The following is an 18,170-nucleotide window of genomic DNA, read 5'->3' as shown; positions in this document are numbered from 1 at the left end:
GGGTTCTAACATGGGGGTGTGGCCTGATGGGTCTGCTATTGGGTGGGTGTGGTCTGTGTGCTGAGATGCAGTGTGGCTGTGGTCTTTGTGTTATGCGACAAAGTGGGCGTGTTCATAGATTAGGTGGGTGTGTTTCCAGATCCTTAATATCACACATCCTCCTCACAGCTGCAGTGTTTATTTTATGGAGACTTTGTTCATTTCCTTTTGCTGTGCTGCTTTTGTGAGGCATTGCAGTTCACCTGCAGTATGTGACAATGGTTTAAGCTGTTAACACAGTTTCTCTAGAGAGGGAACTGAGAGTAGAGTGGTGTTCTTATAAGCCTCTGTCCAGTACTTGATTTAGCTACAAGCACTTAGATATCTGACAGATATCTTAAACTGTGTCTAGAGACTCAGTGATACTAGTAAGCTAAAATGCAGATACATTTTTAATAAACATCACATAGCTTTTTGCTGGGATGTTCAAAAGGGCTTAAAATAATTTTGTTCACCCAAAAATAAATATTCTGTCATTATTTTCTCATCTTTATGTTTTTCCAAACCTGTAACAGAAGTAGATGTTTAGCAGAATGTTCAGACTGCTCTTTCCACACACTGATTCTGTGGAGTTTCAAAAATGACTAAAAGAGGTAATTCAAATGATTTTTATTATATTTATATATATATATATAATTCACAGATTTTAATTTGAGCACCACATTTTTTTTTCTTGCAAAAGATGAGAAAAGACATGTCTAGTGCATGTTTACATAGAAAAAAAAAACAATGCTTATTAACAGTCCTTATCAACTCTCATTGTATGCAAAACGGCAATATGAATGATTCTGCTAAACTTCTCGTTTTGTGTTTCACTGAAGAAACTCATACTGGCTTGTATCAATGTGAGGGGGTGTAAATAATGACAAAACGTTCATTTGTTCAACTGTCTCTTTAAAAAAAAAAAAAAAAAAGAGTAAAGGGAGAAATGTTGTGTGAAATGCAAGCTAATGTATAAAGCCTCCATTAGCCTGAGCATTTCATTTGAAACTTAAGGAGACTAATTTCAGTACGGACATTAAAAACTCATTAAAGTCTTTCTCCCTCATCCACAAACACACCACATAGGCCTACACACCATCTTGCATCATTTGTGTTGCCGTCATGCTCTTCTCATGATGGCTGGGTTTTGTAGAGCGTGCCAGTCCTCCAGGAGCATATCCACTTACCGAGTTCATCTAATTTCTGAGCGGATTCAGGTTTCAGGGTTCCAGATCCGAGAGCAGATGAGTGATCAGTACTCACGAAAGCTTTCTTATGCAAAGAACCTAGAGATGCTGGCGGTGAATCAGCTCCTGTCTCATGTGTGGTCATGTCCCCTCTGATGACATCACCTGCGGGAGTCGAGCATGCACACGCTCTGCTATGTTTGGCATTCTGCTCACACACGCATGCCCGTGTATGTCAGAAAGATTAAAGCAAAAAGAACAGACCGGTGCAGAGAAATAATGTGCTAGCGTTCCCTGTTTATTGTTCACCACACATTGTCTTTGTCTCCCTCTTTCTCCTCCTCTTGTGCCCCCCCCCCCCCCCCCCCCCGTCTTCAGTCACACACTCTGTAGGTCAGTGTGTTAGACAGCCTGGCCTGCAGCCAAGAGCTGTTGGTAAGGTAAAGACTCATAGATCTGCTCTTGCAGTCTGGAATGGGAAAAATAAACACAATAACCACAACCTAAATCCCCCACTCCTCTCGCTACTGTGTCAATTTCTTTACTATCCAGAAGCATTGCAGACTATTTTGTTCTTGCAGAGGATTTTTAAGGGGATATATCATGGAAACGGGATGCTCCAGTCTGCCAAGCCCATATATGGATTTATTTTTCTATGTGAGTGTTTTAATTTTTGGCCTAAATGGCGCCCTCCTCTAATTTTCTGATGTTTAAATTCCATCCGATGGCAATAATTATTATTTTTAAGAGTGGAGTGCAGGTGAGCCAGTTGCATATTGATCTCTTAAAGGTATTATTTAAAACTGGGTCAGACAGGGTTTAAAATGATCAGGTAAAGCTAAACAAATGCAGTTATTGGTCTCAGAAACCTTAACTAACATTATAAGTGGACTTCAGGGAACAAGAAATGCTATGTAAGAATGTAGAATGTGTCCCTTTTAAAGCACACTCAAGCTTACTGTGCATCTCGCGGGAGATGAACCATAAAAGCTGCCTGTTGACTGCAGACGCGTTATCTGATTTGTGCTTTGGACTGCTGACATCACACATCAGTGACTGTGAGTTTCCTTATAAAGACACAAGACAGCGGTTGCATGGGGCCGCCCCTTGATTCTGAGAGGGCGCAGCTTGTGGTTTATTAGGCGCTGCTATCTGGTTTCCGTCGCTGCAGGGAGGCTTGGGAGATGGAAGGGCCTGCTGCCTAATCACAACCAGCAAGAGCTTCCTGGCTCCCCTCGTCCACGTCAAAAAAAACGTGAAGTGCAACTTCTCCTGTCAGGCTCAGATGAAGCCCTTAAATCGACCTCAGACCAGCTGCTGCTTTCCCCGCCCTCTGTTGATCGAGTGTGTATGTGTGTGTATTTAGTTTCTTACGCCAAACCACTACCTTTTTTTTGTTCTCCTGCATGAGGCCGTCAGGAGTGTAAGAGCAAATGCTCTAGTGGGTGTGTAACGGCATGTGTGTTTCACATCTGGCAACCCCATGCTTTTGGTTAGGGGCTTAAAGAAGGGGTCTGAAATGTAATGCGCAAGTTTCTCAACACAAAAATCTATAGCGTCATGTTACGTATAGTCTTGAGTATAGTCTCACTAAATAATATTGTTCTTTTGGGTGTGTTTGTGTTCAAAGGGAAGGCCAAGTTATTTTAATATCATGTGTACTTATGAATGCATTCATTCGTTTTGACATTATAACTGTTTTGTTGTATTCTTTGTGGTTTCTGAAAATTGAAATGAATGGATTATATTAGTATGAGTAAGGAAGCACTGCAGCAACAGGTCAGTTTTTTTTAATTTAATGACAGCCCTAATTAGTGCACATGACATTTAAAACTAGATAATGCATCTTTATGTCCCTTTTTTGTTTTTGAATAATTTATGCAGCAATCATTAATGATTGTATTCATCTCCCCGAGAATGCGAGGACCACTGGAGCCTTATTGTAGGGTTGTGTTCACTAATAGGTACTCTGTATTACTGTTGATGCCCAGACTTGTTAGTGCTGAGCATTGGCTTGCTGATGACTGCATGTAAGTAAGCTGTGGCAGCACTTCAGTCTCTATCTAGGGTGAGTGTAAAACATCTGAACGAAGACATCTTCCCTCCAGAGAGCATGTAGAGACATGAACATCTCCAGAGTGGATGAGAAAGTTCAGATATTCTGTTACTTGCTTATCTGTGCACTGTTAAAGCGCTATTAAAATTTATAAAAATGTGACAAGGGGATGAAGCTCAGCAGTTTGGGTCACTAAAAATGATTATATTTTGGCAAATTGTCGGAAGGTGTGATTTTAGTTAGCTAAATGTTCTTGTAAATATGATGCCAGTTCTACTCCCTTCTTTGTTCTGGTAATAGAATCGATCAGTAACATGGAGAGTGTTTGCAATTAGCCACATTTTAAAGTTGTGGTGTAATGTGACTAGCAACCAATCTGTTCTTCCATGCTGTGAGTAAAATGGTTCTATCTAGTGGTTATTGATTGGTTGGAGGCAGATATTAATGTAAGCTTGTAGTTGATTGTAAGAAATGGTAGAGTTTAAGCTGACTAAATGATTGGAGAATCTGTCATGGAAGATCGAGTTAAGACATTTTGATTTAATTACAAGATGTAATTCTTTTTGATTACAAGCTGGAAAAAAGGAAACCTGGATAAATGGTTCACATGGGATCAATAAAATGCATTTAACAAATAAACAGGGCGGAAATTTCCATTTCATGCTGACTTCTGCAGTTATTAGTGGCACTTTTAAAGAATCACCACAGATTTTTAGTTCTAGAATTTACTTCTGTTGTATCTATTACGTCTGTTATATCTATTACATCATTATGTGGCATAGAATAGATGTTTTTAATGTGTACATTTGTGGACAGCTGTTGTTCATTTCTACATAACTACATGGTTAGCTGAATGAAGGGTGACTTTACTGAATGACACACAGTTCATCCACCCGTAGAATGACCTCATAATGCGGAACTGAATGGTTTAATCCAACAATGGTACTCTTTTTATCTTTTTCTCTCACTATTTTTACTCACTCGAACACCCGTTCTCAAGAGGAACATGTATTTTTATCCATTTTCCCAACTGGAGTCACATACTTTAGCTATAGAAATGTTTCACAGTCAAGTCCTTTCCAGTTCAAACACCCTGTATTTGCATTGATGTTATTTCTGGTGTGATGGAAAAACAGCCAGAACATTCTCAAGCATTTCAGTGCTTCCTCAGGCCAGAAATGGCAACGCCCAGGCTCACGTTTTGGGGGGTGGGGGGTGGTCTCGCTGCACCTCTCTCCAAATCACTGCTTGCAGAGTACCAGCCCGGGACAAAAAAGAAGCGCCCCTGCACTACATTCCAATTTGGAATTACAGTGAGCACAATTCCATTCCCTCTGGTCTTCCTCTTCGGGCTCAGGGACCGTTTGATACAAGATAGCGGGTTGGCCGAGCGGCCTGTGTAAACAACCACATTCCACACGCAGAAGAGAAGAGAAAGAAACGCAGCTTCTCAGCCATTGTTCCGCCCTGCCTCCTGGCCTGCTTTGATTTAACTGCAGCAGGAAGTGCTCACGTTGCACTGGATTGGAGAGGGTCTATAATCAGCTGAATCTGGACTGTGTCTTGTTAACTGTCAGTCTATGTGGTTGTAAAGAACTCTTACGTTTACTTTTCTCCAGGAATGGGATTTGTGCAGTAGGCATCATTAGCTTGTTTATCTTTGCTTTGTGTGAATGCTGTGACTTTCTCGTGGGGGGGGGTTCAACCGTGTGGCTGAGATCCATCAGAAGCACATTTCATAATGAAGTGCAGATAGTGTGCTAATTGCTTGTTGTCTCGGATGTTTCAGAGTTCGAAGGAGATCTAGCTCAGTGGTTATCTTTAATGCTGCTGCTTTTAAAGAAGCTAAAAGTAGCTTTTGTGAATTTCGAACCCTTGAGGTCATGGATCTTATTAAACACCAGCTGAATATTGCCGCTGTTGCAACTAGGACTTTTTGAACAGTGGTGTATTTGATTGGAAAAGATGTGTTAATTACTGTATTTTTATTTGTTTCTTTGATAATATGAATTACTATTTTGGCCAAACGGTTATGGGCCTTGTTCATGAAACATCAATCATAATGTTGATAAATTCTTGTATACATTGACCAAATTCAATTAAATGCGGCAGTTTATGTAATAATGTTCTTGTGATTAATGCAGACATTTGTTCTGATTGCGTTTGGCTAATGAAAAAAAACATAAAAAATCAAGTTTTTGAGTGATGACGCAAATGAATCATTAAATCAATCGATTCATTGAAATGGACAGCCTGGAAAACGTGAAAACAGACTTTTTTTTTAGCTCTCTCATACTAATGAGCATTGAAGTCACAGCAATTATTCATGATGTTGTTTACTTATATATCAGCAACAAAATCATTGTGAATATATTGTAAATATTTTATATATATATATATTTCCCTGCCTTACTTGGAACACACAAGTATGCGTTGGGTGATAAATTGGGTGTTTATTATTGCCAGCGTGTCTTGTTCTCATATAGTGGCCTCTCTCATTGTATTGCATCAATTAATAACACGTAAGCTGAGAGGATTCATTGCTCTGTGGTTCAGGTTCATTTGGGTTAATGAGTGTGGGTTTTTATTTGCCTATAATGGATTATTCTCCCATTAGAGGTGTGCGTTTTGACATTACCCATGTTCACAAATGCCATCTGAGTAATGACAGAGGAGTGAACTTAGTCCTCAAATCATCTTGTGGCCAGAAACCCTGCTAAGTCATGGAGAAAACCATATGATAACTGACTTATTTCAGGTATAATCGGAATTCTAGACCTTATGTCTCCTGGGAAACGTTCGTTTCTGTGAAGTGCTTTTTTTATGGTAATTTAACATCTGATCCAGTCAGACTGAAAGCAGTATCTCTCCATGACTCGGTATGTGTCTTTTGGTTGTAAGTTTTTCTGGAGCTGAACACACATTATTAGAATCTGAAGCAACATGTTCGGGAAATGATTTTGCCTTTGGGTCCATGATTCTGTGCTCATTATTGTGACTTCCAGCATAGCTTGTTCAATCATCTGCTGCTGGTGTCCACAAACAATGAGTTGTTGGTGCCTTAATCCTGTTAGACTGTTTGGAGTTATTCCCTGTCATCAGAAAGATTTTTTTTTTTTAAGAACGGAGTCTGGGAAGTGGTTGGGGCATGTGCACTGACAGCGATTTGCATCAATAAAGCAAATGCAAGTCATTCAGTTTCGATGAGAGCTCTCCAGCAGAGACTGATAAAGATACAGTTCAAGCTGAATGTACCACATGACGCTTTACAACCTGAACTAACACTGCCTTGTCGTAAAAAGATCATATCAAGGATGTTATGAGTTAATAAACATGAGAGTCTGGTTTTTGTTTTTGTTTTTTCCTGGATGTTTCTCCATGTTGTTTTCACCCGGTGTAACTATATACTATTATATTATTATTATTATTAATACATCGAATTAGATTTTATTTGTATATTTTCAGTTTTCATTTTAATTTACTTTTGAGTAATTCTTTGCTTTTCATTTTTTTTTTGTTTATTTATCTTTCTTTTTTTTCTTCACAAAACTGAGTTTTAGTGCTTCAACTAAAAAGTTTTTTATTTTAGTTTTCAAAGCTTTAATTAATTTCAGTTTTTAACATTTTTAATCTATTATTTAATTTAATTTTATTTTATTTCAGCCTTATTTTAATTATCCAATACAATTTTGAATCATTTTAGTTAACAATAACTACACTGATTGCACCAAGTTGCTGTTTTGGCAGACTTTTTTTTTTCTCTCTCTCTCTTCAAATATGAATATTTTAACAAAGAATAACTATGAAAAGAGAGTTCTTATCCAGAATCCATCCTTTATTTTCTTCTTTATTTATGGTACAAGGTAACACCCTGACACCTTTGACTTTACACCCCCAAAAATATTTAACATGTTCATCATAAAATATCTGTAGTCAAGACATTGTATTTATGAAACACATTTTAAATGTATTTTAAACTCATTAATAAATCCAGACAAAAATGTGCAATACAAAATACATGTCAAACTAACCCTACAGTAGTCGCATTAAAACTGCTACAAGCTACAACAGTACAGTAATTTTAAATGCACATGTTGCATCAGTGCATGGGTTAAATTACCATCCCTTCTTGGGTTTTAGTATTTGTGAGTCATAGATGTCAGAGATCTTCCTGTCATTGCATATGATTTATGGATACTGTGTATTCCTCCCCCTCTTCTCTCTGGCTCGGGGAATCATGCCAGGATCTCTGTGTCCTGATCGTGCCTCATTGAGAAATGACAAATGATGGGTGAGAGGTTGAGGTGAGTCCTGGGAATGGGGTGATGGGGCCGCAGGTCATTGAAACTCCCCTAAACCCCATAGCGTTGAACCATATGTTTCTGTCTGAATGAGCAGAGCGCATTATCTCTCTCTGACACCAGGCTTGACCCATACCATTTAGTTCCAAAGTGTTCAGTTGATTTTGCATCTCTATTCCCATTTTAAAAGCACCAGCGGGGCTGTAGAGGTCATGACCTCTGTCTTCACAGAACCAGAAATCAGAGACTGACCTTTTTTAGGTGATAGACACAACCTTGGATTCTTGTCTTTAATGGGGAAGGTACAAGGTGAGTGATTTGCTTGTTTCTGTTCATCCTTTCGCTTTCACATTGGATCGCATTGCATTGAGACTCATGATCCAAGTTAAAGATGTTCTGAGAGTCTGTATGGCCCTGGACTTGTCATGTGACGGTTGTTTGTAAAACATCCTGAAAGTATGTGAACGCAAATGTTTGAGCTATGCATGCTAACTGCTGAAATTGTAAAGAAGGAAAAATAGCAATTAGCATGTTGGCGATGATAGCCTTGTGGGCTGACATAGTACCGTAGTGCTTCGGGCGTCCTGAGTTCGAGTCCCAGCTCGTGGACCTTTCCAGACCCAGTCTCCCAACCCAGTTCCCCCCCTTTCTCTTTCCCCCACTTTACTTCCTGTCAACATCCTGTCCTTTCATCATAAAGGCAAAAATGGTAAAAAAAAATAAAATAAATATCATAATATTTAGTTGGTAGTTTTGTTAAAATATATAAAAAAAAGACATTTTAAAAATACACTTAAAAAATTATTTGATCAAATAATTATTTTATTAATTAAAATGACCATTTTTTGTTGTAATATATATTTAAATTAATTTATTCCTGTGATGGCAAAGCTAAATTTTCTTTATTTATTTATTTATTTTGGTGCTCAAGATTTTGTGTTAGTTAATATTTCTGTGGTAACCATGATACATTTTTTTCAGGATTCTTTTCTTTGATGAATGGAAAGAACAGAATTTTTTTTTTTTTTTTATGGAAAACTATGACGTTCTTTAGGGGAAAAAAAATACTGACCCCAAACTTTTGAACTGTAGTGCATTTTTATTTTTTTTCAACTATGTTTACATTCATATGTATTTAAGGTCTAAGAAAAACATAAGGTCTAAGGACACACATCATGTGACATTTTTAAGTAATTAAATTTGTTCATTTTCAGTTAATTGTAAATTGTCAGTGACCCTATTATGGACAACAGGATCACAATCCTGCAATGTGTTGGATGAGCATTCATATTTACGTTTTAATGCTTGCTTAAAGTATGTTTCTGGCCTTTAACCAATGTGCTCCCTTCATAGAAAGCCTGTACACTTCAGTGGGATTGGTTTTGTGCTGTGAAGTGGAGATAATTTGTTAATTGGAAACATTTTGTGGCTGTGGAGTGTACCTGCGCTGCTGCCAACCCTCTTTCTCTATTGTCACTCTCTCCTTCCTTTTTCTTATCAGTGGCTTTCAAAAGCGCATGTTACATGATATTATATGACACTTCTTTTTGCTTGATGACTGTGATTTCTAGGGCACTCTAGAGGCAGTGCCATCGCACCTGGGGTGAAGCAGCTGTGTTGGTTTAACAGCTGGGCCCACCCGACTTTCATTAAATGGGCGTTCTGTAACCCTTTATGAGAGCGGACGAGAGGGTTAATGGCTCCGGATGGCACAGAAGGGGGTCTTTTTATGTTCATGTGCAACTTGGCAGTGGAGATGCGGACGAGTTTGTTTAAATGGGCGTACTAATTGTACCTCTTCCCAGTGGGGATTCACTTTGACTAATTGGCTACCCTCTGAAGGGGCAAGAAACGAGAGAGGAGAAGTCAGACAAAAATGGAACAGTGGTGCTGATATAAATGGACTAACCTGAGCCATTGATGCAGGGGCAATGAGAAAAAGAGAGTTCCAGCCAGGATGATATTGATTCAGGATCAGAGTTGATGGCGTTTCCAGGGAGTTATCAGGCTTAGCTTGAGCTTTAATGCTATCGCTAACCCTGCTTTAGGACACTGTTTTGTGTTCTGTGGCCTGTCTCAATGAAATCCGGAGATTTGCCGATGTCTCATCCAACTTGCAATAATTTGTGCTGTGAGTCACCGTGTGTGTTTGCATTGCCGCGTTTCCACCGAAATTACCCGGAACAATTGTACCAGGAAATTTTTCCCCAGGAACTATGCGTGAACTCAACCAATCAGCAAGTTTAGCGACCAAGTCCCACCCCCAAAACTTCCGGACCTTTGAAAAAGTACTACCTCGCGAGCAGTGGCTTTCTGAGGGGTATTTTTTTTATCCAGAACTTTATTTAGATCCTGGTTCCTGCAGTGGAAACACACCGAGTACCAGCCCAAAGAGTTCCTGAGTAAAATTCCAGCGGTGGAAACGCGGCTCATGTCTGCTTCCTTACACTGCTATGCAAAAGCTGTTGCATCACTCTGCACTGTGTAACAAATGTCAGGCGATGCATTTCACAAATGGAAACCTGTTTAGCAACATCACGAGACATTGCAATGCAGCTTAAGTTAGAATATTTTACACTTGCAATAAAAATCTGTAACATCATGTTCCTAAGAAGGCGCAACATGACACGTTTCATACTACACTGAAAGCAAAATCCTGCGATAATAACAACGTCACAGGAACTTGAAACATATTTGATGATTGATATACAGCTGTACAGGGCAGGGTTTTGGACCAATGGGATTTCCCAGTGGGCGGGGCTAAGTTCCGAACACGCACGCACACACACACATATATATGTAAGTGTGTATAAATACCTAGCACAACTGTTTTCATCATAATTTCATTCATTAATAATAATAACTCTAATAATGAACCAAATCTCTGAAAGATCATGTGACTAAAGACTGGAGTAATGACTTCTTAAAATTCAGCTTTCCATTACAGGAATAAATTACATTTTAGTAAGTAGAAATATATAATTATTTTAAAATATAATAATATTTCACATTATTACAGTTTTTACTCTATTTTTGATTTAATAAAAGCAGCCTTGGTACACATAAAAGCCAAAACCAACCCCACTTTACAACATTTTTACTTTACAACATTTTTTTAAGCTAGTGCAACTAAATGAAGAATTTGATGCTTAAGCTGTTATTTCATCATTCTGGTGCAACCAAAGAAAATGATAGGAAACATTTTTCAGCAAGCTTTATGGCTGTTTTTCATCAACAAAACACAAACTTCTTATCTAAACTTTGCAGTGAATATTAACCATTACAACATGTTATGACCAATGCCAATTTGCTTGTGCCATGATTCTTACTCAAGCCCAGATTTTCAGTTTCCCACTGGTAATTATGACTTGTTGTGTTGCTGTTGTGTGCACTTATGTAGTAAATACAATCATGCCAACATGACATCAAGGCAGCAGTAGTCTTGTAGTGTTAGTCTCGTTAAACTCGGATTCAGCCATTAGATCTGTTGAAACGGTGTCATAGTGTCAAATCCAGCACTACTGATGCTTGTCGACTGTTTGCTAGATTTTTGTTATCGCTCAATCCCCCGGTGTCTGTAGCCTGTCAGTTTGTGTTTACACCTAAGCCTGCCTCCGGGCAAAAGATTCCACCATCTTTCGAGTGGAGATAAACTGGTTCTTCTCTTATTCCACTGCTGGTTAGTCATTTTCGGTTTGTAATCTGCTTCATGTACTCCATGTCCATGACCTTTGCACTTCCTATGGCAATGAGCTTTTGATATCTTCCTTATGTTGTGTTATGTTTATCTTGTGACTTTTTATATGTGTCATGTGACAGGTTCTTCATGAAAGGATAGTTTACCCAAATGTTGTTCCCAAACCTAAATGCTGATGTTTTTTTTAAAGAAGATTTTTTTGACAGGTTCTTCATGAAAGGATAGTTCACCCAAAAACTCAAATGCACAGAATATCTGTACAGTGTCATGCAAATTATTAAAATACTATTTGTTTGTTTTAGTAGATTATGTTTGATGTCATAGTGAACTCACTATGGTCTTTTAATACATAGTCTGTTGTTTTTCAGCCATTAGATGAAATAGTGGAATAATACGGAATTGTAATACTGGCCATTTTTTGTATTAAAACTATTTTATTTGTCTTGGTTCCTTTTTGTATTTGTGTGTTTGATGATAATTTATTATTTTATTATTGATGTTTGTTCCTCACATAAAAGCATTATTTTAGTTGATTATTTTTGTTATTTTTAGGTGTTTGTGTTTTTATATTGTTTTTGTTATATTTTCTTTTTTTGTTTGATGGTAATTATGGAATATTGTTTTTTTGGAGCATGATGAGATGATGACAGAATTTTCAATATAGTCATATTTTTTGTAAAATATTCCTTAAAGAAGAGCATCTGTAATGGTCACAAGACCTAATCAGCAAATTTTAAATATCACTCTTTTCTTCCATTTAACACTCTTTTTTTCCTCTGTTGTGCGCTTCACACCCTTTCAGATGGCCTGTGCTCTGCTTTATAAACCTCTTGTGCTCAGCTGCCAGAAGGTTTGTGTGCCAGCTTTAAAAGAAGGCTAACAGCAGCATGTTGTAACGCTGATACATGTCTTTCCAGCACAGTCTCCAGCGTTTAGCTGAATCTGGCCCTGACGGATGGCCAGCAAGTTGAGGGCAAGACTGTTGATTTGTTCCGTTGCACATTTCAGTCTCCCTTACCTTAGCACACAAAAACAACGGTCAAATAGGCTGATTTGTCACTTGTCTGTTAGACGCTGATGTCTGAAGGATGACTATAAGCCCTTTTCTCCATTTTCTTTATCCTTCTGTGTGGTTTAACAGACCTTATACGTGATAACACGCCTTTAACAGCATGTACGATAATCATAAACCAAAACGACAGTCTCTTTGCAAAGATCTTAAATGAAGAAGTACGAATTGTTATGCAAGTGCTTTGTAGGTCATAAACAAAGCATAGCAGAGATATTATCTGCATACATTGTATTTTGTGTTTACAGCATTCTGCAGATTAATTCAGAGATCCAAATGCTCTTTTTGTCAAAAGATAATTGAACTCTATTAAAATGACTTCTCTAGATGACCAACCCCTTGCGTTCCAGCACTTTAACTTGCACAGAAAAAGGTCGTTATTTACTAGAGCTGCAATTGCCGTTGAATACTTATTTCAAATAATACTGTTAATGTACCATTAAAATGTTTTTGGTGTTATTTTGATGATTATGTCCCATTGTAGAGCTGCAATTGCAGTTGAAAAGTAAATATTATATATATATATACATATATATATATATATATATATATATATATATACACTATATATATATTTTGTATATATATTATATACACTTGTATGTTTGCCTGCTTGTTGTTTTTTGTATGTATGCCTGCTTCTGTTATGTATGCATTTTGGAGTATTTCTACGTGATTGTTTTAACACATTTTCTGTGTGGAAGCCATAATCGTAATATTGATTATATGCACTATTATATACACAGTACAGCTTCAGAATACAGTATGACATGCTGCTTTCCAGCTGGATGAGACCTGAATCGTATTCTTTTTTTATTTTTTTTATTTAAGTATTTAAGTGGTGTCTTGAGACCTGGTTTCATGTATGTGCTGGGACCCTTTCTTTATCAAGCTTGTGTGTGAATCTAAACAGAAGGCTGTGCTTATCCTCAAAGGCCTTTTCATGGCTTTAAGTAGCTCAACACCACGTTTGAGGGTCTTAGAGACAGAAACTACTCACCACTGAATCACTTTCGCTGTGGTGCTGCTGAGACTCTCTCACCCTCTTGACCTTTTTTTGAGGACAACCTGAGGCTGAGCAAATACAGCCTGCTCAGCCATTAGCCCAAGTGCTGCTCGTCCTCCACTGTCCCTGTGTGTAATATAGTCAGACCGAAGGAACGGTTTGCCAAAACATGGGCGGAAAGACCTCTCTCTCTTCGTCATTTAGAGCTCTCGCTTAAGATATTACTCAGCTTTTGTCTGTAGCTGACAGGTGCCCAAACGATAAGTGGCTTCACTGGACCTCTTTTGAAGCCCTTGAGAGCACTTCCTTCTGTTCTGCTCCTGATTTCTCTGAAATGTTTCCTTTTAGTTTTTGACTTCCCAGCATTAGACCGATGCAGAGAAGAAAAGCCCAACTACTGAGACATGCCATTTTTACTCTTTATAACTAGTAAAGAGGAAGAGATGATTGGCTCTGCGCTGTTAGACTTTCATTCTTCTTTTGTTTTTGTACTTCGGAAACGAATCCATATGGATCGAGCATAACATTAGCTCGTGATATGGCTCTTGTGTCTCAAAGATGAATGGTTATGGATTTGGAATGAGTATGGATGAATTAATGATGAGTTGTAATTTTTGGGTGAACTGCTCCTTTAACTTTGTTTGGGATAAAACCGGGTCTCAGCTTAAGTATGTGTAGGTGGCCCACTTAAGCGTACTTAACTTGGGCGTAAACATAACACACATAAAATGCTGTCAAACCACACGGATAAACACATTTACATATAGCTTTGAACTTCCTCTCACTTACAAACTCTCACATGCACGTCTATACACTTGTTTACCTAGCCTAAAGGCCTTCTGTTGTACTTTACTTCAGCTAACTATAATATTGTAATCCTAACATTTAAAACTCTTTTAAAGATGTGAATAAAGATATAAATTTAGTACATTTAAGAACTTTTTCCTTTTAAAGTTGACATCAAAAGAGGTTTTGATGTCAAAAGTTTATCTAGGTCATTAGCATGCAGAAACTCCAGACCTTAGTCATCCTTGAGAGGAAGATCCGAAGCGTGCTTGCTCTGTTTTGGATTCTTCATCACTATGAAAATCGTCTTACACAGCATCAAGTGATCTTGCTTGGTTAATTACTATAGGGGAAGCATTTTAGGAGAGAGATCACGTCACAGGCGCAATGGCTTGTGCAGCGCAATGTGCCTGTAAATTTTTTAACAAGCTGTAGAGCAGATGTGTTAGGAAACTCTCGAATCTTGTGAAGATTCCCATCAGAACAGCTTTAAGATGACTCAGTGGCTTTCTTACTGAATCGTGTTTGGTTTGGGTGCATCAGAGGTCAGGTTGAGTTTGGGTCACGCTGCATGTCTTCCGCTTGGTCACACATACAGAAGATTGAAGTCACACATTTGTTTCAACCCTGTGTCTTCTTCGGAGTCTCTGAGATATTTTGAGCTGAGCTTGTCATCACTTGGCTTTATAGCTCAGAAGAGGCGTGGTGTGTCAAAGGAGGATGGTTTGAGAAATCAAGTACGATTTCCTGTCATAATCCACCCTGTCACGTGCACCGCAATCTTGCTTAAATATGACCATCGAGAACTGCTCAGCTACACACCTCCAACTCCCACAGTCATTGTGACACTGACCACAGGCCTTGGCAGCCCTTAACGTTTGTGTGATGCACTGAGATACAGTATTACCACTGTTTTTCCTGAGTAATGTTTTGCATTTTATGACTCAAGCTGTAATTCTCATTAACAAAAGTCCTTGCAGCAGGTAAAGGTCGTACAAATAATGCCAGACCATTACGTTGAGTCTGAAACTGTGTCATCCAGCCAGCTGTTTCAATTTCCAGCTGATTTCTACATGAATAGCTAGGTATTTCAGAAAGACCAGCTCAGAGCCATGTGCGGATATATTCATGTCTTGTGTCGACAGGGCCCATGGAAGAGAGGTGTGAGGTGAGCGGTAGCTCATTATGATTTAAAGAGACATGCACCAAAACGGGTAGCTGTGAACAGTTGTTTTGACCAAGTAAAAAGGGTGTTGTTTTACACAACCATTGAGGAATTTTAACAAAGGATGTAACAGACATTTCATGGAGACCCTAAATATCAACCATACCAACTTGTGGAAAATGGGCATCCAATGTCCCCTTTAAAAGGGGCCCAAAATTTTGTAGACTCACTCTAAAGGATCATTTTCTTCACATTTTTTGGTTAATATCAAATAATAGCCGCTGCAAGAAAACTATCTTGGGTCTTCTTGTGTTAAATAAAATATTGTGGGTTTATAATGAAATTACTTCTGCAGACATGCACGCACACACACACATTCAATCCCTCGCATCTATTACCAATTCAGAACATGTTCCAGAATGGCCCTGAATGCTGCAATAAAGATGATTTCACACAGCGATGTCTCATTCCCACAAACCCAGATTCCTCTGCTTCTGTGATGTAAGCCTGTAAACCCCTGGTGACTGAGGACTTAATTGACAACCAGAAGCATATGTGGAGTGCATATGTGAAGATCTAATCAGACTTTTCCCTGAGAAAATGTGTATTTCTGTTCAAAAGAGACCAATTCAGACTCTTGTTAAGACACACATAGATAATCAATTTGACCTAATCAACCGCTGTTGTTTTTGCTACTTCTAGGCTTTGTTGGTCTTATTTCAGCTACCAACTGTGAGAGTCATTAATCGTGTATATGAACCATATGTGAAGAAGAATTAGCTCTTCAGAGGTTACATTCACCTTTATATTTGCTTTCACACGTCTGTGCTGAATCCATTCTTGACTGACACATGCACTGATACGTCCGTTTAAAAGATGTTTTCCATTTATGCAGCATATTCCAATTTGATAGAGCGTCTTATTCTGTCACCCTCACATTTCTCACACATTTTATGTTTTCCACACAATTCTCCTCTCCCTTCTGCTCTGTCTCCCATTCCCTCTATACTTTGCCAATGTAAATGGAAAGCGGAGCATTCGATGACAGCGGAGGATTTGTTCTTCAGCACGGAGCTGCTGGCACTGATCTGTTGCTGAAAGGGAGTGCAGTGGGTTGGGGCAGTGCTCAGATACCCTCGTGTCTATTGCATTAGATGTGAGTAAGTGGTAATCTCTTTTATCAGAGCGTGGTCTCACAGTCAGTCTGGCTCCAGATTCAGCCGTCATGGCCACTAAAACCCAGCATGCTGGATCTGATATGGGCCTCCTGTTTTCCCCTGTAAACTCATTGCTCTGTGGTCTCAAGCCTGGCTGGAATGAGGGAAATGAAATGGACAGATGTTTGGAATTTTATTTATATATTTAGATAGATAGTATTTCATATTATTTTATTGTTGTATGAAGTTGATTATTATATTTTAGGTGTTTCACACTGTTTTTGAGCAGCGTTTTATAAACGTGTCCCATGACCTCTGCTTTATGTTTCTAATCAATTGTGTTAAACTGTTTTTAGGTGCATGGGTCTTAAGTGAACACCCCTTAAGAAACGAATGAGGTCAGGTGAACCCAAAAATGCAAGCTTGATTTTGTGTGTTGTTGTGTTCTGAAACTCAAACTCAGTTTATAATGTAATCGAAGTACAGTTTCTCATGGTTGCCACAAGTGGCGCTATAGAGAATGTTATCATAAACTGTCCGTTTTTTTAGATCAAGAATACTTTGACGAGATTCTTATGGAGCAAACTATTTCAAACTAGTTAGACCCTAATAGCATCACTTTGGGGTGGAGTTATCTGTGTGGTCAACCAATGGCAGACTGTTTTGAAAATTCGTATACAGTGTTTATCCTTTTGGGGGAATCGACTAATGAAGGCCTGGCTTAGTTAGGTTCACGTAAAGCTTTTGAAAAAGCACACTTGCAGTGCATGGACCATGCATTCATAACTTTTGTGCACATAAAGTGTTTTTTTGACCCAAGCCACTGCACATTCACATACTATGTCTCTGTAAGTAATTTTATTACTCTGAGTGTTGCATGAGAGAGACAGAAGGACTCAAGAGACAGGGTGTGGAGCAGTTCACATCTGTGTGTGTGTGCATGATGTGTGTCATTTATCTGAGATCTGTGTCAACCCCACCACACCGCTCTTGTTCCACTCTCTTCTTGCAAAAGAGGAAATGGCATGAATGCACAACTACAAGACCTCAAACCAAACACCTTCGTGGGCAGCGCACCCTTACGTGTCAAATGATGGATGAGCTTTTTGAGGTGTGATAAACGCAAAAGCTGAAGTTGACACATAATTGTGATGTCAAAGGAAACTTCTAATTAATGAGTGGGCAGGAGTCTTGCAAGGGTGCAGTTCTGATTAGATACTTGGCTTTATAGCAATTTCACGCTGGTGGCCTTTTGATAGTTCAGAACTTGAGGGCAGACCACAGGTCTAAATCCTTTTGTTGCTTGATTGACTACGGCTCTCAGCTTCAGGTTATGCATTGAAGTGCTACAGTGTACTTTTCATGAACTTTTTGTTGTGTTAAAAGTTTTATAGAAAGTCAACTAATTAAAACCGTATTGATTTTCCTTTGAGTAGCTTAGCTGCTTATATGAAATTCTGACTGACAAAATGTAGACTTATCTTTTTCTCCTGTTTCTTCTTCAGGTAGTTAGCGGACACACTGCACAATGCGTGAATACAAATTAGTAGTCCTCGGATCAGGAGGTGTCGGCAAGTCTGCGCTGGTAAGTTTTTCATGCCGTTTCGTTCTCTACATAAATACAATTTTCATGTTTGTATATCAAAAGATCAAAAATGCAGACATTGTTTTATGTTTACGAGGCTCGATGCAATGCATAAAAACACAGTATAAGTCATTATAACC

The 18,170-nt window shown here is 38.6% G+C and overlaps 1 protein-coding gene across 1 annotated transcript in view; it reads left to right on the top strand.

The window, feature by feature from the left end:
- The window catches only part of LOC109067672 (ras-related protein Rap-1b-like), a 45,126-nt gene that overhangs the window by 11,309 nt on the left and 15,647 nt on the right, over positions 1–18,170 (top strand). Inside the window, exon 2 of the mRNA XM_042741435.1 lies at positions 17,951–18,030. Coding sequence (XP_042597369.1) covers positions 17,974–18,030 — 57 coding nt within the window. The 5' untranslated portion in view covers positions 17,951–17,973. The remainder of the gene's footprint in view (positions 1–17,950; positions 18,031–18,170) is intronic.

Source organism: Cyprinus carpio, chromosome A4, assembly GCF_018340385.1.
Source record: "Cyprinus carpio isolate SPL01 chromosome A4, ASM1834038v1, whole genome shotgun sequence".
Classification (NCBI taxonomy): Eukaryota; Metazoa; Chordata; class Actinopteri; order Cypriniformes; family Cyprinidae; genus Cyprinus; species Cyprinus carpio.
This window is presented reverse-complemented; position numbering and strand designations above follow the sequence as displayed.